The sequence below is a fragment of the Callionymus lyra genome, chromosome 6 (assembly GCF_982586985.1).
Source record: "Callionymus lyra chromosome 6, fCalLyr1.hap1.1, whole genome shotgun sequence".
NCBI classification, from domain to species: Eukaryota; Metazoa; Chordata; class Actinopteri; order Syngnathiformes; family Callionymidae; genus Callionymus; species Callionymus lyra.
In genome coordinates, this window is record NC_141823.1 from 13,282,889 (window position 1) to 13,307,761 (window position 24,873).

At 37.6% G+C, this 24,873-nt stretch overlaps 2 protein-coding genes across 2 annotated transcripts in view; both read left to right on the forward strand.

Annotated features, from left to right (window-relative positions):
* Nucleotides 1–24,873, forward strand: part of lmo1 (LIM domain only 1) — a 138,559-nt gene that overhangs the window by 43,696 nt on the left and 69,990 nt on the right. The window lies entirely within an intron of this gene.
* On the forward strand, nucleotides 20,753–23,765 carry ric3a (RIC3 acetylcholine receptor chaperone a). The gene is made up of 5 exons (XM_087793607.1): nucleotides 20,753–20,872; nucleotides 20,972–21,177; nucleotides 21,244–21,316; nucleotides 21,409–21,505; nucleotides 22,886–23,765. Exons 1-5 carry the CDS (start codon nucleotides 20,755–20,757, stop codon nucleotides 23,763–23,765), a joined length of 1,374 nt encoding a protein of 457 aa, XP_087649733.1. The 5' UTR covers nucleotides 20,753–20,754.

Sequence of the window (24,873 nt, forward strand, 5' to 3'; positions counted from 1 at the left end):
AGGATATTGGGAATTAGGGATTTCAGAATCTTAGGATGTCAGGATCTCAGGACAACAGGATCTTTAGATGTCGCTATGTCAGGGCATCGGGACCTGGACGTTGGAATGTGGGAATATACAGACGTTAGGACCTCGGGATGTTTTTATATCGATTTACAGGATCTCGGGATGACGGGATCTCGGAATCTTTTAATGTCGGAATGTCAGGATCTCGGGAAGTTAGGATGTTGGAATATACGGATGTCCTGATCCTGGGATCTTTGGATGTTGTTTTTTCAGCATCTTGGTATGACGGGATCTCAGGATCTTTGTCAGGATCTCCTAGTGACGGGAACTCGGAATCTATGGACGTCTCAATGTCAGGATCTTGGGACCCTAGAATGTTAGATTAATGGAATATAGGGATGTCAGCACCTTAGGATCTCAGGAAGTTGAGATGTCGGAATATATGGATGTCAGCATCTTGGGATGTTGGGATCTTGACATGTCAAGATGTCAGGATTCCAAGATGATTTTCTTTCCTGTGCTCCCTGGGGGGCTAGGGAAAGACCCAAGAACAGGAAAAGAGACACAATAAGATTGAAAATAATGATACGAAGGGAAGTCCTAAAATAAAGGAAGGCAACCAGGAAGTAAACAAAAGCTAATTATCAGCCTGATTTCATGGAGCTGTGGAGCTCAGGAACCAGCCTTGACCGAAAGATCCAACAGAGAAGTACAGAACAAAATAAAACATTTTAATCACTTATGGAACGTTGTGATTCTAGAAAATACTTTCTGATTATTTTAAGCAGCCTGGTGAAATGATTCAATTATTTAATTAATTTGAATAATTGTATACATTTTTTTATTAATTTTCCAAACCAAACTAAATGTAATTTCCTCAAGGGCCACATTTAGACAGTGGCTGTTGTGAGGGGACATCAAGAAAAAACATTGCTAAAATGATTACTTCATTCTAATTTCTAAAAAAAAAATGTTTTTGGTAACCTGATATAAATCACTTTTTCTTCAATTTCTTTTTTTCAATATATTCACATCATCTTGATAGGCAATAAATACTCCAACCACCAAACCATAGTCATATTTAAAAACTAGTATTGAATAATAAAAACATATAGAAATATTGTTAGTTTCTGATGGAAAATGATTTAGCTAGTGTGTTGATTGTGTTATAACGCTTGCTAAACCACAGGTATTTACATGTTAATCATTGCTTGTGTTGAAAATTAAATGTGTTCGAAGCTCAAGAATGTCACAAACCTTCTTTACTCATTGAAGAGCAGCTGTCATTTATTCCAGTCTGTGTTTTTCTGGTTGTAAACTTTGTTTTGACCGAAACCCTTTTTACTTCAGAGTAAAAATTAGACACTCGATGAGAAGGTTCTGTATTAAACTTTCCTTGCAAGTAAAATTGTTGTGACTTTAAACCAACTCTGATCTCTGATATCTCTTTCACCGCCTTAAGTAAGTAAGTAAGTAAGTAAGTAAGTAAGTAAGTAATATTTATTTATATAGCGCTTTTCGAGACCAGGGTCACAAAGCGCTTAAACAATCAAAACAATACTCAAAAAAGTATATACTTTAATGATCAAGATAATACTGAGAACAACACAGGAGTTCCAGAAAATCAAGGAAAAGCCTGAACAAATAGAAACGTCTTAAGATGTTTCTTAAAGGAGTCAGTAGATCCATCAAGCGCAAAGAGAGAGGAAGATCGTTCCAAAGCTTAGGAAAGTGATATTCCTAACCTGAGAGTTTCTACATGATCTTCATGAGGGCCACGTAAATATAGTCAAAGGGCTACATGTGGCCCCCGGGCTGCACTTTGTCTAGGTCGGCCCTTAAGCATGACAAATGTACATTTTAATTATTTCTTTACTTTAGTTAGTTTCTCAGTTATTGAAAAAAGCTCACTCTCGACAGAAGTGTCTGTACTTTCAAGTTAAAAATCCTGCTATCCCCACAACGTCTTGAGGAACATCCACCCCTCCTTTAAACGGTCAAGCCGCATCGTTGCCGGTAGACCCGTCAGCTGTTTAGAATGGTGGGCGACAGGAACAAACGTCGAAAGCTTCATTTCGACCGCGGCCATTAAAAGCGTTATTATTGGGAGGTTAGCGGCAGCAGACTGTCCTCCGCTGCTTCAGTGCATCCTCTACATCAATTGATTATGCTATCTTTCAAGCCCAGCTGCTGCTGCCCGCGTAAGCCTTTGTCAAACCCTCCGCCAGATCCAGCCAACAGCAAACAAACAAAATTTCACTTCTGTAACTTTACACCTGATCATCACTCACTGTAGGTACAAGATAAATTACAGTGCAGTTTTTTTTGGGGTGGGGTGTGAGAGGGGGGGGGGTGCAGGTCGGTGATTGATGTGTGGCGAAAAAACTATGAAACAGCTCACTTTTGTCGCAGTCGCTCGCGGAGGAAAAGTGCAAACAAACGCCGACAGCTTTTCCCTTTTTTCCCCGTTGCCGAGGCACAAACAGAACGCTGGCAGCTACAAAGATTCAATTATAAAAGTACAGAAAATAATTAGAAAAAAAAAAAAAAAAGAATGGTACTTGAAAAAAAAAAAAAAAAAAATGGCCCCTCCAGGAATTGCGCACAACAATAAATCCGTTAATTAGCTCATTAATATTCAATTGGGGTCAGTGGACTTAATGGAACCTTTTTCATGGGCCAAGGAAATGTTTAACACTGGGTTTTTCCACTGCCTGTTCTCATTATCAACTATGCACAGGCGGGTCTTATCAGCGGTCCAGATGGCGAGGAACAATGCAGCGCCATTATCGTCTTACAGCAGCGTGTGCGCCTTGTAACCGGTGTGTGTCTGGGACGGTGAAGTATAGATACTGAGGCATTTAGTGTAATTGATATGTGGTATATATCGTATTGTTTAGGTCTGTTTGTTTGCTCCGCTGCTATTCAAGGCGAGAAGAGAGGCAGAGATTGATTTTCACAGCAGCTATTCCTGCTCTCACCACAGGTCACAGATAACTTGACAACACCTTTTTTTTTTTTTTGTCCGTGTGTGCGCAGGGAGGAGTAGAATGTATCAAGGCTTAACTCTTCGGAGAATAATAGCCGGACGGGGGAATCTTTCTCTGCTAAAATTATCTCGTTGTCACGACCCTGTGCGGCGACGGCACCGACAGAAGGCCGAGAGCTTCTCCTGCGAACCGTGGTCACAAACAGAGATCAGTGACCTCACAACGGAAGAAAGAAATCGAGGGAATAGAACAAAAAAACGTTGTGTTTAAAACTTGTGATTCATCGTGGTGGGTGGCGCTGTAGCTTCACGCTGGGATCCTGCTGTGTAACGTGGGTTTCCTCCGGGCGCTCCAGTTTCCTCCCACAGCCTGAAAACAACCAAGAGTTTAACTGTAGATTAAACTGCGAGTGTGTGACTCCAATATGAAGCTTATTTTGAAAAATATAATTTCTAGCAGAATTTATAATTCACACTTTAGTTTGATTGTGTTTTTGCACAGAATAGGATTTATTTTGTATATAGCTTGTGTTTGTAAGAAATTGAATCAAGTAAAAAATAAACTGGGAAACTAGGAATAAAAATCTATAATTGAACCAGTTTAACCCTTGTGTTAAACACAACCTTTCTGATAAAAAACAAGGGATACCTCAAACACATTTTTGTTTCTGGCCCCCTGGTCACCTTGACCCTGAGACACAAGGGTTAAATGGTCTCATTGCTAACAAAAATAGTACCCAGAAAAGCATAGAGTGAAAGCGGACCTCCCCCAAACAGCTCAACCCTTTTCAGAAACTGTTTTCGTCCGATTATTATTTAATTTTTGATTGTTTTGATTGTTTGCTGTTGCTGTTGACCAAGATTGACCAATACTTTTATTTATTTATTTTATTTTACATTTATGGATTCACATTGTAACCAAGCCACAAGAAAAATACATATTACGAAACTGACATATGCCATAAAGTCACAGCAAAAAAAAAAAAAGGTTAGGCTTATTTATTGCATTTTTTGCAAGTTACTTTGGACAAATATATCTGCTAGAGAGTAAAGGTAGGATGTTCAAAGTTTTTTTTATGAAGAATGGAAAAAACAACCTGATTTAATGCAGGCAGACCAAAGGCAGAATCAGTCATTGCTTGTTTTTATTTCAGTAAAGTAAGAGCGTAAACATCTTCTTATTTTGCCTAAAAAGCAAAAAGACATGGCATCGTAAAGCCTCATTAGTTTGAGCTCAGACTAAGAATGTTTTTCTTAAACACATGCAACCATTAGATTAAACTTGTATTATATTCAAAGAGGCGTCTTTATTGGCTTCACATAAAGATCTGTTAAGTCACACTAATAGATTATGCATTGGTCAGTATGAGAACTAAAATATATACACTAAATATATTTGAATGTCCTCCTTAATCCTTTTTTTTAAGGAAAAGTGAAATTAATAAATACAGATTTTTTTTTTACAATTATTACAATTATTTAACAGTTGTTTCTGACCTGAACAACTGCAAATAAAACATATCAACCAATATTGTTTGATCAAATTTTTTTTACCTTTTCTTTGACTTTGTTCCAGAACAATGTTCCATCACTCACTGGTATTGACGGCTGGAATATTCTAATGAGGAGCGAGGTCGCTCAGAACTGCTGAGATTGAAAGCGAAGAATCCGACGACACTGCAAGTAGAATTTATCCTAAATGAGGTGCTTAAGGGTTGTAGCTCCAGAGTCCAGGTGTCATGGATAATTCCCACTCAGAAAGCCACGGCTCTCTATCTTAACCCCCCCACCACCCCACCACCCTGCTAGCTTACCTTCACCTCCACCAGGAAGGCAAGTCTCCATGCCCTCCCACCCCACCCCCCCCTCCTCTGAAGTCTTACTTCCTAAACCTGTGGGTGAGAGAAAAAAGACACTCCCCACTGAGCCCAATTGGGATTTGGCAAACTTAAACACTTCTCCAGCACAAAATTCCAGCCTGGGCAGCAGAGAGGGGATTCTGTCCTCGGGCCTCCTCGCGCTCACCTGATCACAGGGTCAACATCATCATCCTTCATGCCCACCTTGCACTCTCGTCCAAAGCTCCAAATGGGCTCAACTTTTTTTTTCTCATTTTCCCTCAAACACTGCAGTCAACAGATTCTCCAGATCTCCTTCACTCTCTTTGATACGCGGCAGCACAATGAGGAGGAGCGAGGTCACAACTTGATGGATTCAAGTAACCCATCAAAGAGTCCTGAGTCAGCAGGTTTAACATGATAACAGGACAATTACATGTATGTACTTGTTCACCTTTTGACTCTGAAACCATCTTCTTCTCATTTTCTCGGCATCAAATGAACAAACTTTAAATTAGGGGTTTCAAACTTGCCGCCCTTGACATGATATTCCCTCCATTTGATTTTCTGTCGGATGGTTAAGGAAAAAGTTCATCACATTAAATGTTATTATTCAAATCATTTTGAGTATATAGTTAAGATAGAACAGGTAGTTCAACTAAAGTGAGATGAAAATGGCCTAAATTCATAGGGAACCCAAACAACAACAAAAAAGTATTCATGATACTCTTTGTCAGAATCTCGTATCATACATCTTGACCTATGAACTTCTATACCAACAATGAGTTAAAGTGTGGATCACCAACATGTATTTGATGAGGTCGACTCATCCCTCTGTTCTTCTGTGTTCACTGAGCTGAAGAACTGACTTATTCAAACACACAGAGTTGGTTTGAGGGAAGCATTGGTGTGAACAGGAGTCGAAAACGGTACATAGTATTTTACTAAACAGTATTGACAATAGGTTATACATTAATTATACAGTAGTTCAATAATAAATACATTATTAAAAATGAAAAAACAGTTATTAACATCGTGTAACGTTAGGAAACGGATGGAGACCTGAGAGCAAAATGGAGTCATAATTCAAAAGTTATTCTTATATTATATACATTATTATTGTATCGCATTTAAAAAAAGAAATTAAACATTTGTTTTGATTCAAGAGAAGGATATAAACTACATGGTTGTGAATATAACACTAACATATCTCAAAACAAACTTTAATATATTTATTTTAATGGAATTATAAATATATATTTAAAAATAAATAAATGTAATGTTAGATATTGTATTAACATAATAACGCTAGACATAGGATCTTGATCTATTCATTTTTGTTTGATATTTCTGGAAAACATACGTGTTTACATATTTCTTGTAGTACAAAATAAACAAGAAGACACAGAAGAACTTCTCATTATAATGCCGCATAATCCAAGAACACAAAAATGGCAGAACAGAGAGGATCGGGGATTCAAGAGCAGAGGAATGAAAATAAGAATATATTTGACAGAATAAAAGGTGCTTGAAAAAGTATCAAATTACGATTTTTGGAAACTGAAAAGTACAAAATAAAATAAAAATAAACAAAAAGTAACGTTGTCCCTCTTCTGTGGAGGAGAAACAGAATAAACTGGTTCCTCACAGCAGCTTCAAATTATTTTTTGTGATGCAACAATTTGACGTTTCAAATTAAATCCAAATGTGTTGGATTACTGTTCAAATCCAGAAGCTTCTGGGAAGATTCACCATTTTTTTTAGGCGACTTAAAAAACGACAGTTTGACCTGAACACGGCTCACTTTGTATCCTTCCATCAAACATGTCGGATGCGTTTTCTGTCTAGACTTGTTCTTAAATTGAGTTTACATTTGACCTTCACCAGGACCAGGACGGCAGCTCTGGACTGAAGACCGGCAGGACACACACACCAGTCAAGGACGTTTGCTGCGTCCTGTTAACTTAGACCTTCTTGATGCAAACATACAAGACGCTTCATGTCAATCCACTCAGTGAGAAGGATTTTCAAATCTTGTTTCTGTGAATGATGATGTTATTAGAAGAGACGTTTGGCTAAACACAATATTTCCACTTCCAGATGTGCTGAAGAATATTCAGAGACACTAGATTAGATCATCAGAAAAAGGCTTGAAATGACTTGCTAACTTCAACTAGCTAATCGTTTAGATTTATAGAAGCAAAGACAACAGAAATTGTTTTTCACCCTAAAAATATTGTTGCATTCATGAACCAACAAAAGTGTAATTTCATTAAACCTACCTTAGAACGTAAATATGCTTCATTTAATCTTCTCTTAAATGACAGCAGAACTTTAACAATCATTTTTTTTTCATAAAAGTTAATTTATTTTCTATTTTCAAATGAATTAATGTCAAATTAAAATGTGATGTGAACGGTAATATTAGCAAATGACTGTGAATTTGTGAACTATGGTAAATACGCCGAAATACAAAAGGCTTTTGTACCTGGAATTCTATCCAGCATAAAGTACTAAATTCTTTGATTTTATGAAGATGATTTTTGGTTTCAGATATTCCAAAATGTGTATTTTTAATATCTTAAGAGGCGGTTGGCGGTCGCCAGCGACTGGATTAAAGGACGTCTGGTGTAACTGAAACACATAGAGTTCATTATTTGCAAAGAACACAGTTTATCACGTTAACAAAAACATACATACAGGTACATTTTCAGCCAGGAGGATGAGGACGACACGTCTTCGGAGCAGATACCAACGTAAATGTCTTGATAAAACACTTCTTTTACCACAAAACAACACAAAAACAGTTATAACACAATGAAACACAACTTAATAACTTGTTTCGATTGGCAAAAAGCTATGTTGCCGGTTGTAAATCAGTGTTAAAGAAGTACTAGAAGAAGAAGCTGTCGAGTCATTGCCTGTACGGGTAAAGCGGCAAAGTTTTATTTGAGACAGTACTACCCTGACGAAATTTGAGCACTGTGCAAGTAAGTGCACTGTCTTAGAGTGTACTGTACTGACGATTTTAGACACAGCACAAATATCGCGAGATCGCCCAGTGTAGACAGTAGAATGTAAAAAGTAAACAGACTCTGTCGGACCCTCGGAGCTGGCTCGCCGGCGGGGGCCGAGATAAAGCGGTCAAGGTTCCATCGCCGTACACAACAGAACATGTTTACAAGGACAGGATAAGCAAATTAGTATCAAACAATGCAGAACTGGCTCTTGCTCTCAGCATCTCTCAGGGTGAGCAGACCTTCCTTTAGCGTTCAAAGATTATCTGTTAATCCAGAGGAGCAGGAGACGTCAAGAAAGGGACCAACACTAAAAAAAAAAAAGGGGGGAGGGTTTTATTTATTTGTTGGCTTCCGCGTTAATCCATGGGTGTTTCCCCCTCATTTCTGGGCACGTGTAAACGTTTTAGGGGCCATTAAATGGAAGAGGAAATTTTCAATGGATAGCATGTAAAAGTATTAATTGTAAAGACCTTTATTTGGTGTCCATGAGGCTGAATCAGCTTAGCCACTCCACTCCCCCATTTGCATACAAAATGCTTTATTTTGGCAATCAATGAAAGTGCTCTACTGTACGTGTGGCTTATCACATGCTTGCAGGAAATGGATTCCTTAGCCATCTCGTTAAATTCTGTTGATGCAGAACAATTTGAAACATGGCACGGGCAGCAATGACATTTAAAGATGCCTCGGCTTAATTATATTTCGCAAACATTCGGGCTGTTTGTCCTCGGGGATAAAGTGCCTCCACTACAAAGTTAACTTGTTAATAATTCAAATCTGTTTTTCCAACTGAGCACCAATCATTATCTGCTCTTAGCACGAAAAGGGCATCGGAGGTTGTGGAGACACTTTTTCTTTTGTTTATGGATTTTTCAAAAATCTGAATCCATCAATTTCTCCTGAATTTTCTCAAGCGATATTCAGAAACAAATGGGACAAAACTGTAGGAACAAGGATATATTTGTAGTATTATCGAGTACTTGACTCTGGTGTTGCAGAGTTTACAGACCACATGAATCTTGACGAAGTAGTAACTGCTTTTGTTTGTTTTAAAAAACAGATATGTCCAAACATCAGCTTTAAAAGCTAATGGAGTCGACTGTATCCTCTCGTCCTCAGTCATCACCGGGATCTAGCGGGATTACATTTTTAGTTTGGCTGGGGAGGATGTAATGACTGCTGCCATCTACTGCCGGGAAGTTTAATTGCAACACAAAAACGTTTTATTGAAATATATACCATAAAAGAACAGTGTTTTTAAAATGCTATTTAAAGAGAAAAATAATCATTAAAGTGCTCGATATGAACAGTATGTCAAAGCAAACATGTATACAAGCGATGTATCATTGAATCGATATAATCTCAGACCCCTAGACACAACCAGAGACTGTAATTTATTCTTTTAACAAAAACACATGTGGTGGAACTAGGAACTACAACACTGGGGGGAGCTGGAAACAATATTCTAAAATGTACGTTTTGTGGCTTTAAGCAAGGGATGAATAATGTTTTTTGTTCTTTTCAAATCATCATCTTGAAAATGTAAATAAAATCCAACTTTGAAATCCCAGATCTTTAAAACTCTACAGTAGATGGCGCTATGTTCATTCAAACAAGCCAAAAGAAGGAGAAAATGCCAAATCATACTTTAAGAAAACTTTAGAAAAAAAGCACATTTCACAGTGTGTCTTTTTTTTTTTTGCAAAGAGCAAAAACTGTGTTTACATATTTCAATGGTAAAACCAACATTTTGGTCCTTTTTTGCACTTTTGATTTTTTTTTAAAGATTTCAGCACTTTAATTTGTGTTATAGACACAATTGATGGGTATTTTGTTAATTCCAGGTGTAATGTCATATTTTTTACAGCTCATTCAAATCCATTCATGTCATCATTGATTAATTTCATTTCATCATATTTCCATTTCCAAATAGTTCCGCCCTATTTTAGGTGAACATTAAATGTTGATACTAAACTTGGCTTTATTTTACTTTGCAAGTAAGTAGGTGAAAACAGATCAAGTATTTGCTGTCAATCTTCAACAGTAATAGACAGAAATCAAGGGCTGTGAAGAAGAGAGTGCAGACAGGGTGGCGAGGGCTTCATCAAGATTTGGGTCAAGCGAGTCGCTCTAAGAGAGGAAGAGACACTGGTTTTAAAACTTAAAGACAAAGATATTTGTAAGAAGGGACAGTTGATTTAAACAATAGAACACGTATAAATAAAGATTAGTTTAAATCTTAAAAAACAAAATTCAAGCTTTGGGTCTAAATTAAAACCAAATGGACCCAAGTACCTCACTGGACAACCAACATTTAAACGATTTTTTCAACTTTTCTTGCCTAATTATTTGAAATGTTTTTAAATGTAATAAAAAAAAGTGAAGAAAAATGTTCCTTAATTTTCTGAGACTCTTGTGTTTGTCTCTGTGTTGTGTTCATTTAAGTATATATTTTATTGGGTAATTTTTTTATTGATAAAGCGCTTTGTGACCCTGGTCTTGAAAAGCGCTCTATAAATACTAATTAACTTACTTACTTACATTATTAAAAAAAAAAACTCCAAAAATTCCAAACGAAAAATTAACTTCCAAAGCAGATTTGGCATAAAATGGATTAAAGTTCGGTACATAACGCTGGAATATTGCAACTGCCAGTCTTATCCACAGATTTAAAAATAAAAAAAAGATGATATGTTAATAAAACATCTATAAGTAAGTAAGTAAGTAAGTAATATTTATTTATATAGCGCTTTTCCAGACCAGGGTCAAAAGCGCTTTAACAATCAAAACAATACTCAAAAAAGTATATACTTTAAAGATCAAGATAAGACTGAGAACAACACAGGAGTTCCAGAAAATCAAGGAAAAGCCTGAACAAATAGAAACGTCTTAAGATGTTCCTTAACCTTCATTAGCTCAACCACAGCAGCTGAGATCTCTGTCTGGAGCACGAACCTCCACCGGAGACACAAGCAAACACACTCTCGCTTAAACAAAAGCTCACATTTCTCCATGTTTCCACGAGGATCGATCATGAATTTGTACCCGCAGTCCTCGATAATGAAACCGTCTTTCTGATACAAATAGATGATGGCGAAGGAAGCGCGGCGCCGTGACTGTGAGAGAGTCAAGGTCTCGTCACTATTGTGAGGCACATTTCAAAGCCATTAACTTCCCTCCGTCAGCGCACTATTTCTTCTTTAAATGTAGCGGCTATAAATGTGTGGCTGCGTGTCCTTCGTGACATCCAATATGAGCACGAAAAAGGAAAAATTAAAGCTTCTAAAAATATATACCATCAGAGAGCATTGATTTAATACAGTGCCATAAGCCCTTGCTCCTACACTCGACATGCAATTTGGAAATAAATTGACTGATTTAGATAGAGGCAGGAGGAAGAGGAGGAAGGAGGGGGCGTCCAAACCTGCAGCACCACTGTTGAGTAAGGTGACATTGCGCAACAAATCACTTGCATGAATAGAGAAAGAAAACGATTTCTATTTCTAAAAAGTAATTTTGTTTGGAGAAGGTGCTCTGATTGCCTTGTATGTGAATCTATTCCACACTCTGCTCGAGGAGCATGAACAGTCTTATAAAAGTCAATGTTATATTTCGCTGTTAGCATAATAATCGGAAAAAAGGCCACGCTTTTCAACAGAAGCCCATTTATTCTGAGGACATGAGACGACCGACAGCAGCGCCGTCGTCTCCCCGGAGAAGAAAGTTGGATTCTCAGATCAAAGGTGTTTTATTTACCACTGGCAATTGAATAATTAGTGCTGAAACGTACATGTTTTTTACATTATATTATACAGATTAACAGGTTAAGACTCTTCTTTTCTACCGTAGGATTTCGTCTCCAACAAGAGAAGATATTCTGATAGTTGTCTTTGTAGATCTATAGCAGATAAAACATTTATTATTGAAACAGAATTATTAATATGATGATTATTATTCTAATTATTATCTTTATTCTGATGTCTTTTGTTATTATATTTGATAATAGAATGAACTACATTGACTTTCATGAGCTCTCAAACAATTTAAAACAATATCATACATGATGCATTGCATTGTAAATAAAATACGTAACATTTTTTACTGATTCTTATCAAGAACATAAAAAACCTAACACATTAATAAACCTATTATTAAACTTCATCATTTTTTGTATTAGTTATTTGCTACAGAAACATAAAATCTTTATTAAAGTAGTTTAATGTTTTATATAAAATGATTTACATACATCCAGAATAACGCTGATATTTTCTAGCTATTACAAAGACATTGCATTTTTATAGCTACTACAAAGACATTGTTTTTTTGAATGCCATCACAGACAACTGATGACATCACTCAAACTTTTGCAGGAGCCAAGATTGCAAGCAGTCAAGTCCTAGTTTGATACGATGTATCTGCTCTTTTTTTGTAGATAGATGAGTTAAGCGTTACAGTTCCACCTTGTCACACGGGATAATCACTCTTTGGGTTCTTGTTTTTCTCTTTCTTTCTTTTATGATTTAACTATTTGATTTATTTTGTTGTGCTAAAGCAGGGCCAGGCAATTATGTTTCTCAAGGGGCCACATTTTATTCTTTTTGTGAGGGTCTTTCAGGCCAAACTAACTCATCAACAAAAAATAAGAAGCTCAATATGAAACCTAAATGTGCAAATACAAATAAGGTAAGGTAAGGTAAGGTAAATAAATACTAAAGGATCAAACAAATCACTTTCATTTTCTTTAATTTGACTTTATAATTATTTTTCTTTAATTTATACTTCATAACTGAGTTTGGGGTGATGTTATTCTATTTGTATCCTTTAAGGTCTTTGTGTTATTTCATATGATCTATGCACTTTAAATGTGCACTGTTATATCTTTGCACTTTGTTCCTATATTTACATTTTGTTCTTATTCTTTCATTTTTATGAAACTTGCTGTACCTTCTATCGCCTGCTGTGAACTGGAAAGAAGATGTCCAGAAGGATTAATGAAGTCTAACATGTATCAATAGGATGAAAAGGCATTTTCAAATAAGTTTTTCAATCAAGTATTCAGTAGACGCATGAGGGCCACATGAAGACAGTGAAAGTGCATCAACGTGGCCCCGGACTCAAAAACTGAATTGTAGCTAACTTGCTAGCTTTAGCTTACTAAAGTTACTATCTAGTATTTGCCTAGTATTTTGAGCTTAATCTTCAAAAAATACAAACACATGATGTCTAATAACCAATTAAGGGAGTTTTTAAAGACAATATTGAATAAATAGATAAATACTTCACAATAAAAAGGTAAAATGTGAGGGATTTATGTCTGAGGTTGGACTATAAATGCTACTGGTTATTGTTTTTTATTGTAGCTTAAAAAATGACACTGCTTCTGTAAAATGACCATCGTATTGAAAATATTTTTGGTATATATCTTTTTTTGGGAACATGTTGGATAAAAAAGGTTGAAGATGAAGGTGAAAAAAGAAAAGGATGGTGAATATGTGTGGACTTCTAGAAGATACTACAGGTGTGACGAGGAAGATGATGGGTGAAGGTGGAAGACCTGTGTCACCCGTCAAAATAATCGTAACATTTAGTGTTCTTGCTTCTCAACTTTTCTACATATTATACTATATCAACATCTTTATTTTTACAGATTTGGTCCCCATGCGACTGTTCTACGTCTCTACCATTTTCTTACCGTTTCAACGGCTTCTGTAAAAGTCGGCGATAACAACAGCCGAACAAGACAAAAGCGTCAGAGGTAAAAACCTGAAAAGACTGACAGTCCTTCATCGTCAGTCATTTCTCTAAAGAGCTTTCAGCTGTGAATATCCACTTGGCCAAATTCAAAATATAATACATCCCAGCTGGATTTTCGGGATCTGAGTGCTGCGTGATATTTTCACCACTCTGACATTAGCAGGTTTTATTTTTTGAGTAATTGCACAGCTTGATGTGTACTCAGGGGTTTCCATGAGAACGATGAAATTCTTATTTCAACAATACCGCAATTATGGGGGAATATGGAAATACATTTTCAGCCAGTTCACAGTTGACTTGACTGGAATAATAGGAATAGAGGACGGAAATATGGAGCACGGCTGAAAACGGCTATTCAGAACTCGACTGTCTTTTTAACACAAACCAGATACGGACACAAATAGCAGACACACACACACACACAGGCATGTGTCAAACACTCCCGCCTGATGATTACTTTGAAGTCGCACATGATGCCAAATTTCTCCCAAACGCCGGTATCTGCTTTATTCAATATACGGCTGCTATAATCTGTGTTGGCATCATATGCTGTTTGGCAGTGATAATCTATAATCCATCCATCCAGAGAGGGTACACAAATGCATATTTGTTTCCGAGGATTAAAAGCTTATAGAGGGAGTATGGCAGGGCCAATAATGTTCATCCATGCCAGCCATAACAGAATTTCCACCGCGTATTGACGGCCTCTAAGTTAGTGTCACAAAGTTTTGTCCGACTCGAGAGATTCTTTTTGTGTTGTTGTGTCCGGCGGAGGCGAAGCTGTCATGTACACATGGAGGTTAAAGTCGAAGACGAATATTGCAGTATCGAGAGAAGGATCTATAGCTGTCTTGCCTTAAGTTCCTTCAAAACTCTGCAGCGATAATTCTGAGCTGCTCTAGTAGAAGAACTCACATTTACCCAATTCTTAAAACTCTTCACTGGCATTCCAGTTTCTTTCAAGATCGACTTTAAAATTCTGGTTCTTACTTTCAGATCTATTCATGGTCAGGCTCCTCCTTACATCACTGATCTGATCCAGCCTTACACCCCAGCTCGGGCTCTGAGGTCTGTGGATCAGAATCTACTGATGGTTCCTGAACACGCTTCAGGACCAGAGGAGAGAAATCCTTCCAGACTGTTGCTCCTAAGCTTTGGAACGATCTTCCTCTCCCTCTGTGTTTGATGGATCTACTGACTCCTTCAAGAAACATCTGAAGACATTATTTTTTGTGTAGGCTTTTCCTTGATTTTCTGGGACTCCTGGGATTGTTCAAGCGCTTTGTGACCCTGGTCTAGTAAGGCACTTAATTACAAATAATTAATTACTAACTTACTTAAACACCAAACACAAATGTGGATGTGTCTTCACACCAGATCTTTTTCCAAGTTATTTTTACCGTCTTTTCCTTCTCCGTGTCAAAAATGTGTCTCTTCCATTTCTTTCTGTGGAAGCCCTTTGGTTGATCTATTTCGATTGATCACCATAGCTACATATTATGCTAGTTGGCAATAATGCTAAGCTAAACGCTACTTTTAAAATAATACATCAGGAAGACGCAATGAGTCGCTCTCTGCCCATACGTCACTGTGTATTCTCAGCTCTGATTGGCTTACAATAGCCTCAATCATTCGGCGTAAAATGCCTTAAAACCGACACACGTCAATCACGCTTCTCTATTGACTTTCAATGGTAACCATTGGTTGACGTGAACGCCTCTCAAAATCATCTGAAAAACGAATTTCATTAACCAGATTTATTCCATTTGTATTGTTATTGTAAATCATGCTCATTGTTAGTTATGTCGTGACACTCAAAGCTGCTGCTCATTATTGTCTCCCCGGCACCTCATTTAGTTTAGTGGCTCGCAATATAAAATTACTTGTGTTATCCTGCAGGTCGAAGGGTCAGAAATCATTGGGGGCTTTTGAACCCTGGTGAGCTGTAGACGCCTGTACACTGTGATGTGGGGAGCAATCATTCCTGCCATGGTCTCTGCTAATAAGTCCCAGAGGTCGCACCTACTTGACCTCGGTTCATGTTTGGTCCAAGTTAAAGCGCTAAATTGGGCCCCTGACCTGCAACCTTAGATTGGTTTTTATGTATTAGCGAAGTCGGTCCTCACACCATTTAGAAAAGCTGCTGTTGTTCATTTTCTCTCTACCCTCCCTGAAGAGCAAAACACCTTCACGTGATTAATCTTTATTATTTATTAGTCATTGGTGTGCGATTCAATTGTAGCTGGTCTGGTGTTGGACCGCCTACTTTTTACAGTGGAAGGCGAGCAAAAATCAAGAAAATTATTTCTTAACTGAATATTAGAAATGGTAATATGGTTAAGAATATTTAGAAGCATGATCTTGAAAAAATCCAAATTCATAGTCGACTGATTTTCTCTGGATCAGCTCAACAAAGTCATATTAATAAATGAAACATTGAGGAAATGTCTAATCCAGGTTAAAAATAAGAAGCTTCAAGTATGTTCGAGTCTTGTTCTCAGTTGAGGGAAGGGGTGAGTTTCAGATGGACAAATTTGTGCAGTTATGAAATAGTTTTTTTTTTATTTTATAGTCTGGGAAGAGCTGAGCCAAAAGGTGAATTTCACAATGTTCCAATAAATCTATGTTCCTACCCTCACAAGTGCCCTTCAAAATGACAATGATAAACAGGGAAATAATAAAAATTGAACAAAGATTGAACTTGTTTGATTGTACAAACTCTGTAATTGCAACATTGAAGGGTCTCCAGAGAAAAACTTTTGTTCGGTGGATTTCTCTTCCTGGAAGCATCAAAAAAATCCTCTTAGTACTTCAGCCATGATGAAAATGAACTCAACTGCCATCCCCAACCCAGTACTGAAAACTAGTGATGGTCTGACGAGGCTTCATGAAGCAGTTTCATTATTTCCACTAGATGGCGGTCTCTGCACTATTTTCCTTTGTTTTGATCAACTGTTCTAATGAAACATAACACCATTTTTTAAACTGATGGCGCCACCTACTGACCTCTAAACAACATGACACTGCTTCATGAAGCTTCATCAGACCATCACTACCGAAAACACGTTTGCTGGTCGCGTGAAAACAAACCAAAAGTTGTGAATTGAAAAGCATTAGTATCAACAATGATTAAAGAAAACATAAAAAAAGGACATTTCCAAATGTTACATAGTGCTGCTTTAATAATGAGACAACAACATGCCTCATCCATAACTCTGGTCTAACTTGATGACAATCCAAAACTAAATACAAATCTGTTAATCAACCAACATTTTTCATCCAAACATTAGCAACTGTTTCAAGACTACAGTTGTACCTATAAACGTCTCACTTGAATCCTAAATATTCCCACAACCTCAGAAATGGTGTGGTATTCCTTTATGTTTATCCGACTCCTATTATTAAATCCAACATCCCTGGGTTCCGTCATGTCATGTGACCTCACATGACTCGCCCGCTCATGTTTAACCACCTACAGGAAAACCCTTCAATGCACGCGCAGTGAACTGAAAAAAACCTTTAAACAAACTCAAACAAAAACAGCCCGAGGATGTTGTCGTGCTACGAACAAAAAAGGCGCTAACACCCCGACGTCTACCTGCAGGACCTCGTCTCTCCAGCCCCGCTCTGTCTGACCGAACCTCTGCTCGCCAATGAATGGATGATCAGAGCTCACAGGGCCACGAGTATCACCTTAAACACAACCAGACATACCCTGTAAATTAGGACAATGTCACGCAATATCCTTAGCAAAAAGAAGTATATATCAAGTGTAATACACCTAAACTTATTCTATACTGAAATTGAAGTAGTCAACTCGAAGTTTACTTTTGGCATACTATACTTTGAAATAGTCAACTGATTGTACTTATTGTTATAATACTACTTTTTACTTTGGGCAACTGTATTGTTTTGGTGATCCAGAAGTAAACTGTGCAAAGGATTATGGGAGTGGGTGATGTGTGGTTTTATTGTTGTCTCGCCTGCAGTTGATTCAGAACTCTGGAGCGAGAATTCTGACCCGCTCTAGTAGAAGAACTCACATTTCCCTGATCCATAAATCTCTTCACTGGCTGCCAGTTTGCTTCAGGATCAACTTTAAAATTCTGGTTCTTACTATAAGATCTATTCATGGTCAGACCTTCCATCAGTGATCTGATCCAGACTTACACACCAGCTCATCTGGAAAACCGCTCTACAAATATAAATGACTTACTTATTGTTAGATACACACAATAGTAGTGATGTGCTGGTGAAGCTTCATGAAGGAGTGTCATGTTGTTTAGAGGTCAGTAAGTGGCACCATCAGTTTAAAAATGATGTGATGTTTCATTAGAACAGTTGTTCAAAACAAAGAAAAATAGTGCGGAGACCGCCATCTAGTGGACTCTAAAAATAATGCGATGGTTCAAGAAGCTTTATCAGACCATCACTACATATTAGACTGTTAAGTGTTGCAATGCACGGGCAACAGAATCAAAGCTGTAAATCAAAACCAAACATATTGAAAAATGTTATGTACGTCCAAACACCAGAATCTACTGCTGACATATGGCGGTAGTGACCAAAATACATTCTCAAAGTATATACCTAGTAGATTGATTGTATAAAGAATAGTGGGCATGAAGTATACTTTTGTAAACTAAACTAAAGAAGAGTGTATACCTTCTACACTGGTAGTATAGAGATGAGTATACTTTAAAGTACTTACTGTAAGCTTAAAACAATTTAGTAGGAAGAAGTGTCAAATTAGAATACTTTGAGTAGACTACAAGAACATATTTCTTTGTATACTTAACTTCAAGTATACAGAGGAGAGGTGTCGGCCTCTGCGGTACAACCCAAATCAGTTGTGACCCACAACCTTTTTTCCACAAAATAAACAAATCTATAAGTAAAACAGGTCTTGAATTTGAATGAGAACCAAAAAAAACAAACAAGTTTAGTGGATTTTCTGGGTGTTGAAGGACAAAATGGGTTCCACAGTCATCTCCGACCACAGACAGTGTGTAGGATGGATTAGGCAGCAAGTGTAAGACTTTGAAAGGCTTTGACGAGAGCCAACAGTGGTGGTTCGACATCTGGGTCGTCTCCAAATAACGTAGTAATGCTTGTGGGTTGTTTCCAGTGGTTACAGCGGGGCCTGTGGAGGCTGGTGACAGGTCTCATTGAAGCCCAGCCCTCGGCAAAAAGAAGTTTACTGGAAGTTAATTTTATCAAGTATACTTCAATTTAAGTATAAATATTGTAAGTATACTAAGGTATATATACCTTCAGTGTACTAAAAGTAAACTCATTTGATACTTCTTCAGACTAAACTAGAGCGTTTAGGGTTTACAGAAGTATACTTTCAAATGTACTCATACTACCAGTGTACTCGGTATACACTCAGAGTGTAGAGTTTAATTTACTCAAAGAACACTATTCTCTATACTACCAGTGTATTACATATGTACTTCTAGTAGGTATTTGTTAAAAGGCAATACATTTAACATACTAACATGGGACGTGAAGTTTCCGGCATGACCACTACACCACCTTTGAATAAGTATCAGAATCAGAATCAGAATCCCTTTATTATCCCGCGAGGGGAAATTCTTTTTAACAAACAGCAAGAGCAATATACCAGAAGAAAAATAAAAACACCCAGAAATAAAATATTAAAAAGAAAAGAAAGAATCTAAATAGAATAGAAAAACTGTATATATATACTGTATATATATCAGTTTACTATTATATACTTTCCCTTACTATATTTTTGAAAAATACTAGACTTGAGGCATAGTATATAAAAGTAAAAGTACATTTTAGGTAAACAACTTCAATTTTATTATAAAATTTAAGTACACTTGAATACACTTTGGGATGTAAAAAGTAAACTTCAAGTATACTCTAAGAATACTAATTCAAGTTTTGTATTTATCAAGTATACTCATAGTCCACTTGAATATACAATTTGTTTAACTAAGGGATGTAAAAAGTAAACTTCAAGTATACTCTAAGAATACTTATTCAAGTTTTATATTAAGGAAGTATACTCATAGTCCACTTGAATATACTAACTTTTACTAAGGAATGTCAAAAGTAAACTTCAAGTATACCAATTAAATTTAAGTATAACATAAGTATAGTCGTAGTACAGAGGTACACTTGAATATACTTCTTTTTGCAAAGGGTGAGTGTGTTGTGCGAGCGAGTTACTAAAAAGTGAAACAGTCATGTTAGAAAACATCCATCTCTCTCTGAAGATATGATCCATCAATGTCCAACTCCAGGCCTGCGAGCCACACCTGGCTCATGAACCCCATATCAAACAAAACATTGAATTTATTGAGGTTCAGAACAAAGAGTTGGAATTTAGTTCCGAAGCAGTTTGTTGTTTTGGTTGCGCTGGTTTATTCTTGATTTATGGAAATGAGAAAATAAACAACACTATCAGTTTGAGGTCAAACTACAATAAATCGTCTGGAGAATACAAAGTTTAAACCTCCGAGCTCTCAGAGTCTCCTGCAACTCGTCGGGATTTAAATTAAAAAAAACAAACATAGATATCAAAGTTGCACTACTGTGTCTGTGACTGTTTTGTAACGCAAAAAAAAAAATCAAATTCACGTCAAACTCAATTCTCCCATCAGCCTTTTCACCTCATGGCATCGTGAACCTGGCGGGAAGCGATCCTACACTGCCATCTCTCGGTCAATATTGTATATTACAACCTGCAGGTATTTTGAATGGTCGACCCTTTAGATTATGGTGCGTTCAAGTGCTGCTTCGTTAATCCATCATTTTACTAAAATGAAACGATTCAATTTTGATTTCTTGTCAATCACTGCTAGAATTTAATTTGCCTTTTTTGTGTATTAATCAGAACAATCTGAAACAAAAAAAAACAATTTTAAGGTAATTTCAGATATATTCTGATTTTAAATCAGCATGCGTTGTCACAATTACAGCTTTTATGAGAAGATAAAATAAGACCTCGACGTACAAAAGATCTGTCGCTCATATTTCCTGCTGCACACGAACGCGTCCTGATATAATCTGAGATAATCTGGATTGAAAACGTCATCAGATCAGAGATGACATCTGTGGACTCTCTCTTTTCATGTTGCAGCTGAACTTCATCTGCTTCGCTGTCGGAGACAAAATGTCCATCACGACCTGCCAGAAGGTCACTCTTATCTCATGTTGTGTCCTTTGTGTCTCGCTCTTCCTGCCCAGGATGTTCTTGCCCAGGGCCAAGAAGGAAGCGGGTCGGCCTCAGGGTAAGAGTGTTTCGTCACCATCGGCGTCCATGCTGGGACAGGCTCTGATCCACTGATTCTGTTCTTCACATGTAAACGATGGTTTTAATTCTTGTCCAGTTGGACCAGGGTTCTACCCTCCGTCGAGGCAGCAGCTGTCCCTGCAAGACGACCCTCAACACTGGGGTCTCGACACGTTCAGTGCCATCGACGCCACGTCCAGGATGAAGAGCGTCGGACGAGGCAAGAAATACAACCTGATGGCTCAGGCCATACCAATATATGGGTTTGGAATCCTGCTCTACATCCTCTATATCGTCTACAAGGTAAAAGACTTATAAAAAATCACTTTGTATTCGATTTAATTGGATTAATAACCTTTTTTTCAACAGCTGACATGTAAAGCAAAAACCAAAACAGGAAACTACACAGTGGCACCAGTGAGATATGTGGATAATAAAATACGTAAGTATCTTGACACAATGAATACATAACAAATATATATTAAAAGGTATTTGTGTTTATGTTTCTTCTTTTGTTTATTTACTCGTTTGCAGCGGATGAACATGAATTTGCAAAACTCCAGGAGAGACTGATCCGAACTGAAATGCTGATGGACAGACTTGTTGCAAAGAAAGGTCGGAGTTCATCCAGGTACATTTTCGTATTTCACTTCATGATTAACTCAAAAGAAAAGTTGATGGTTCAATACCAGTTTCGGGTGAGATTGTGGCTTTGTGTGACTTTACCCTGATTGTGCCTTGACGGTTGAACTGCGTTGCAGCCTACACCCACCAGTGTGTGATTGTGTGTAAGGGTAACTTAGTGTGAAGCGAACTGGTTTCTGAAAGCTTCAGAAAGCTAAAAATCAATTTTATTCTTTATTATCCCTGAATGGGAAAAGAAAGAAAGAAAGAAAGAAAGAAAGAAAGAAAGAAAGAAAGAAAGAAAGAAAGAAAGAAAGAAAGAAAGAAAGAAAGAAAGAAAGAAAGAAAGAAAGAAAGAAAGAAAGAAAGAAGGAAAGAATCAAACAAACAAACATGGAAACTGAGAAAAAAGTTATATTAGAACTGCCTAAAATGTGTTTCCTTTAGAAAAATAAAACAGATTTTCTCTGAAATAACATTAGCATGTGACTCTTGACTAGGGATTTGAGTAAAACACAAACACTTCAAACACAATTCTGTAAAAGTTAGGAGACACACACATAAAGAACACCATCGTCAGCATACAATCAAATATACATAGATGCAAATACACAAACAACGTGTTGTAACCAGTGCAGAGGTCTTTTTTTTGGTTAGTCTTTCTTCGTTTTTTTTACAGGTCTATTGTCTTTTTATTTATTTTTATATCTGAACGTCCGTCTTTGAATATATTCCTGACATTTAGACGTACCGTAGACAAATCTCCTGAGAATATTTTACCACCAGAATTGACACTTATGTGTTTGTGTTTTTGTCACTTGTTTCTTCCAGTATTAATTTAAACAAAAAGTTGCTTTGATAAAATTAAAGCATTCAAAAACTTTTTTTTAATTGAACTTTGAATGACGTTATCTTTTTATTTTGGGGGATTATTTTGGGTTGGACATTTGTGTCTTGATTATTGAATCAAACTAAAGTTGCTTCAATCAGTTGAACTTGGTTTGTTACTTTTTGTTTTATTGAAGGAACTTCAATTAATTTATTGAATAATAAAGAAACACATCTAACTTGTGTTCGTTCCACTTGTCCTCAACCCTAACATCAACAGATTGAAGATATTAGATTTAATCTTAAATAAGACAATATTTGATTTGACTAAATACAAACCTGAAATGATTTGTATAGAAATACAAAAATACAAGAAAAAGGAGTTTTACTCTGATTGTATTTGTGTGGCCCTCTTGAGGTTAGTTTTTTGTAAATAAAAATGAATAAAATCACATTTTATTATAATTATATTATTCTGTTTAGATACAACAGACACAGTGGCCCCCTGAAGAAATGTAATTATCTTCCACCGTCTTAACTTGTGTCTGCTTCCCCCTAGTGGCCGAAAGAAGAAGACAAAACTAAGAACGTCCAGGAAGGAGGAGAAACTGTTGAAGGAGCTGCAGGAACTCACCCAGCGGATGCAGGAGGGGAGGCTCGAGGGAGCCTCTCCGGAGATGGAGGCGGAGGAGGTCCCCTATGGAGCCGACTGGGAGGGGTACCCGGAGGAGACCTACCCGGAGCACCACCTGACCTCGGACAGATACGGGTTCACGACGCTCACCTTGGAGGACATCACCAGCCAGCCCACGGCCGAGGCCTTGGCGGAGAGGATGGAGGAGGAGGAGGAAGAGGTGGGGATGAGGAGGCTCTCCGTGGTGCAGGAGGAAGATGAAGGAGGGGAAGAGGAGAACATTCAAGGTGCAGAAGAGGAGGAGAAGCAGGAGAAGCAGGTGGAGGAGTGTATGGAAGAGGAGGAGGAGGAGGAGGAGGAGGAGGAAGCCGAGAAGAGACTGTTGCTGACTTCTGAAGAACCTCCTGGAGAGCAGGAGAGACTGGGTCTGGTCGTGAGCAGAGAGATGCAGAAGAAGCAGATCACCTTCAGTGACACCAGAGACGTCTTCCGCTACCCAAGGCAAGCCACTCTGGAGGAGGACGACAAGGACGAGGATGGGGAGGAGAAGGAGGAGGAGGAGGAGGAAGATGGGGAGGAGGATGAGGAGGTGGAGGAGGAGGGAGGGACAGAAGTGGAGGATGAAGGTGATGAAGATGATCCAGTCATGGAGGCCGAGAGGCTTCAGTTCAGCTGCGTCGGTCCGAACCCTGAGGAGGAGGCGGAGCTTCTGACGGACACAGAGGACGACGAGGAGAAGCACGTCCAGGAGGAGGCGCCGAAGGAGGTGACTGGACTGAGGATGAGGAGCAGGAGGGAGAAATAAATTGTTTATGGAGATGTTCAAAGTTGAGTCCCTGCCACAACCCTAAGGTGGTGAGAGATGTGTCGCCATCTGGAGGCCTGAAATGATACTGCTCGATAGTTTATCAGGTAGATTAGCTTTGACTGTATTTATGTGGCCCTCATGAGGTCAGTGGAGAACAAGAGCAAAGGAAGTGTTTCTGACATTTTACGTTTTTCAAATGTATTTGAAACAGACCCTAAAGAGACTAGAAGTGATGGGAAAATTAAGAGAAATACATTTTTTCAAAATTGTAAGTCGCGATGGTTTTGTTGTGTCAAGACATTTAGAACAAATATTAAAAAGAAGCTTCAACATTCCCGTCCGAACGTGAAAGTTACTCGTCCTCACATGAAAGAAACTTGTCCTGACGTTACAGTTCAACATCCTAACATGAAAGTTTGTCATCGTAACATAAAGGTTTCTCGTCAAACTTTTAAAGTTACTCATTCCTACAGTAAAAGTTTATGTGCTTATGTAAAAGTTTTCATCGTTACGTTGAAATTTCCTTCCTTACGTAAAAATTTCGGTCCTTATATAAAGTTTCTGTTCTTACGTTTAAGTTTTCGTCCTTACGTAAAAATTTATGTCCTTATGTAAAAATGTACGTGCTTATATAAAGTTTTGTGTCCTTACGTTTAAGTTTTCGTCCTTACGTAAAAGTTTTCGTCCTTACGTAAAAGTTTCCGTCCTTATATAAAGTTTCTGTCCTTACGTTTAAGTTTCCGTCCTTATGTAAAAGTTTTCATCGTTACGTTGAAATTTCCATCCTTACGTAAAAATTTCCGTCCTTATATAAAGTTTCTGTCCTTATGTTAAAGTTTTCGTCCAGACATTTAAGTTTTCGTCCTTACGTAAAAGTTTCCGTCCTTATATAAAGTTTCTGTCCTTACGTTTAAGTTTCCGTCCTTATGTAAAAGTTTTCATCGTTACGTTGAAATTTCCGTCCTTATGTAAAAATTTCCGTCCTTATATAAAGTTTCTATCCTTACGTTAAAGTTTTCGTCCTTATGCAAAAGTTTCTGTCCTTACTTAAAAGTTTTCATCGTTACGTAAAAATTTCCGTCCTTACGTAAAAAATTTCCGTCCT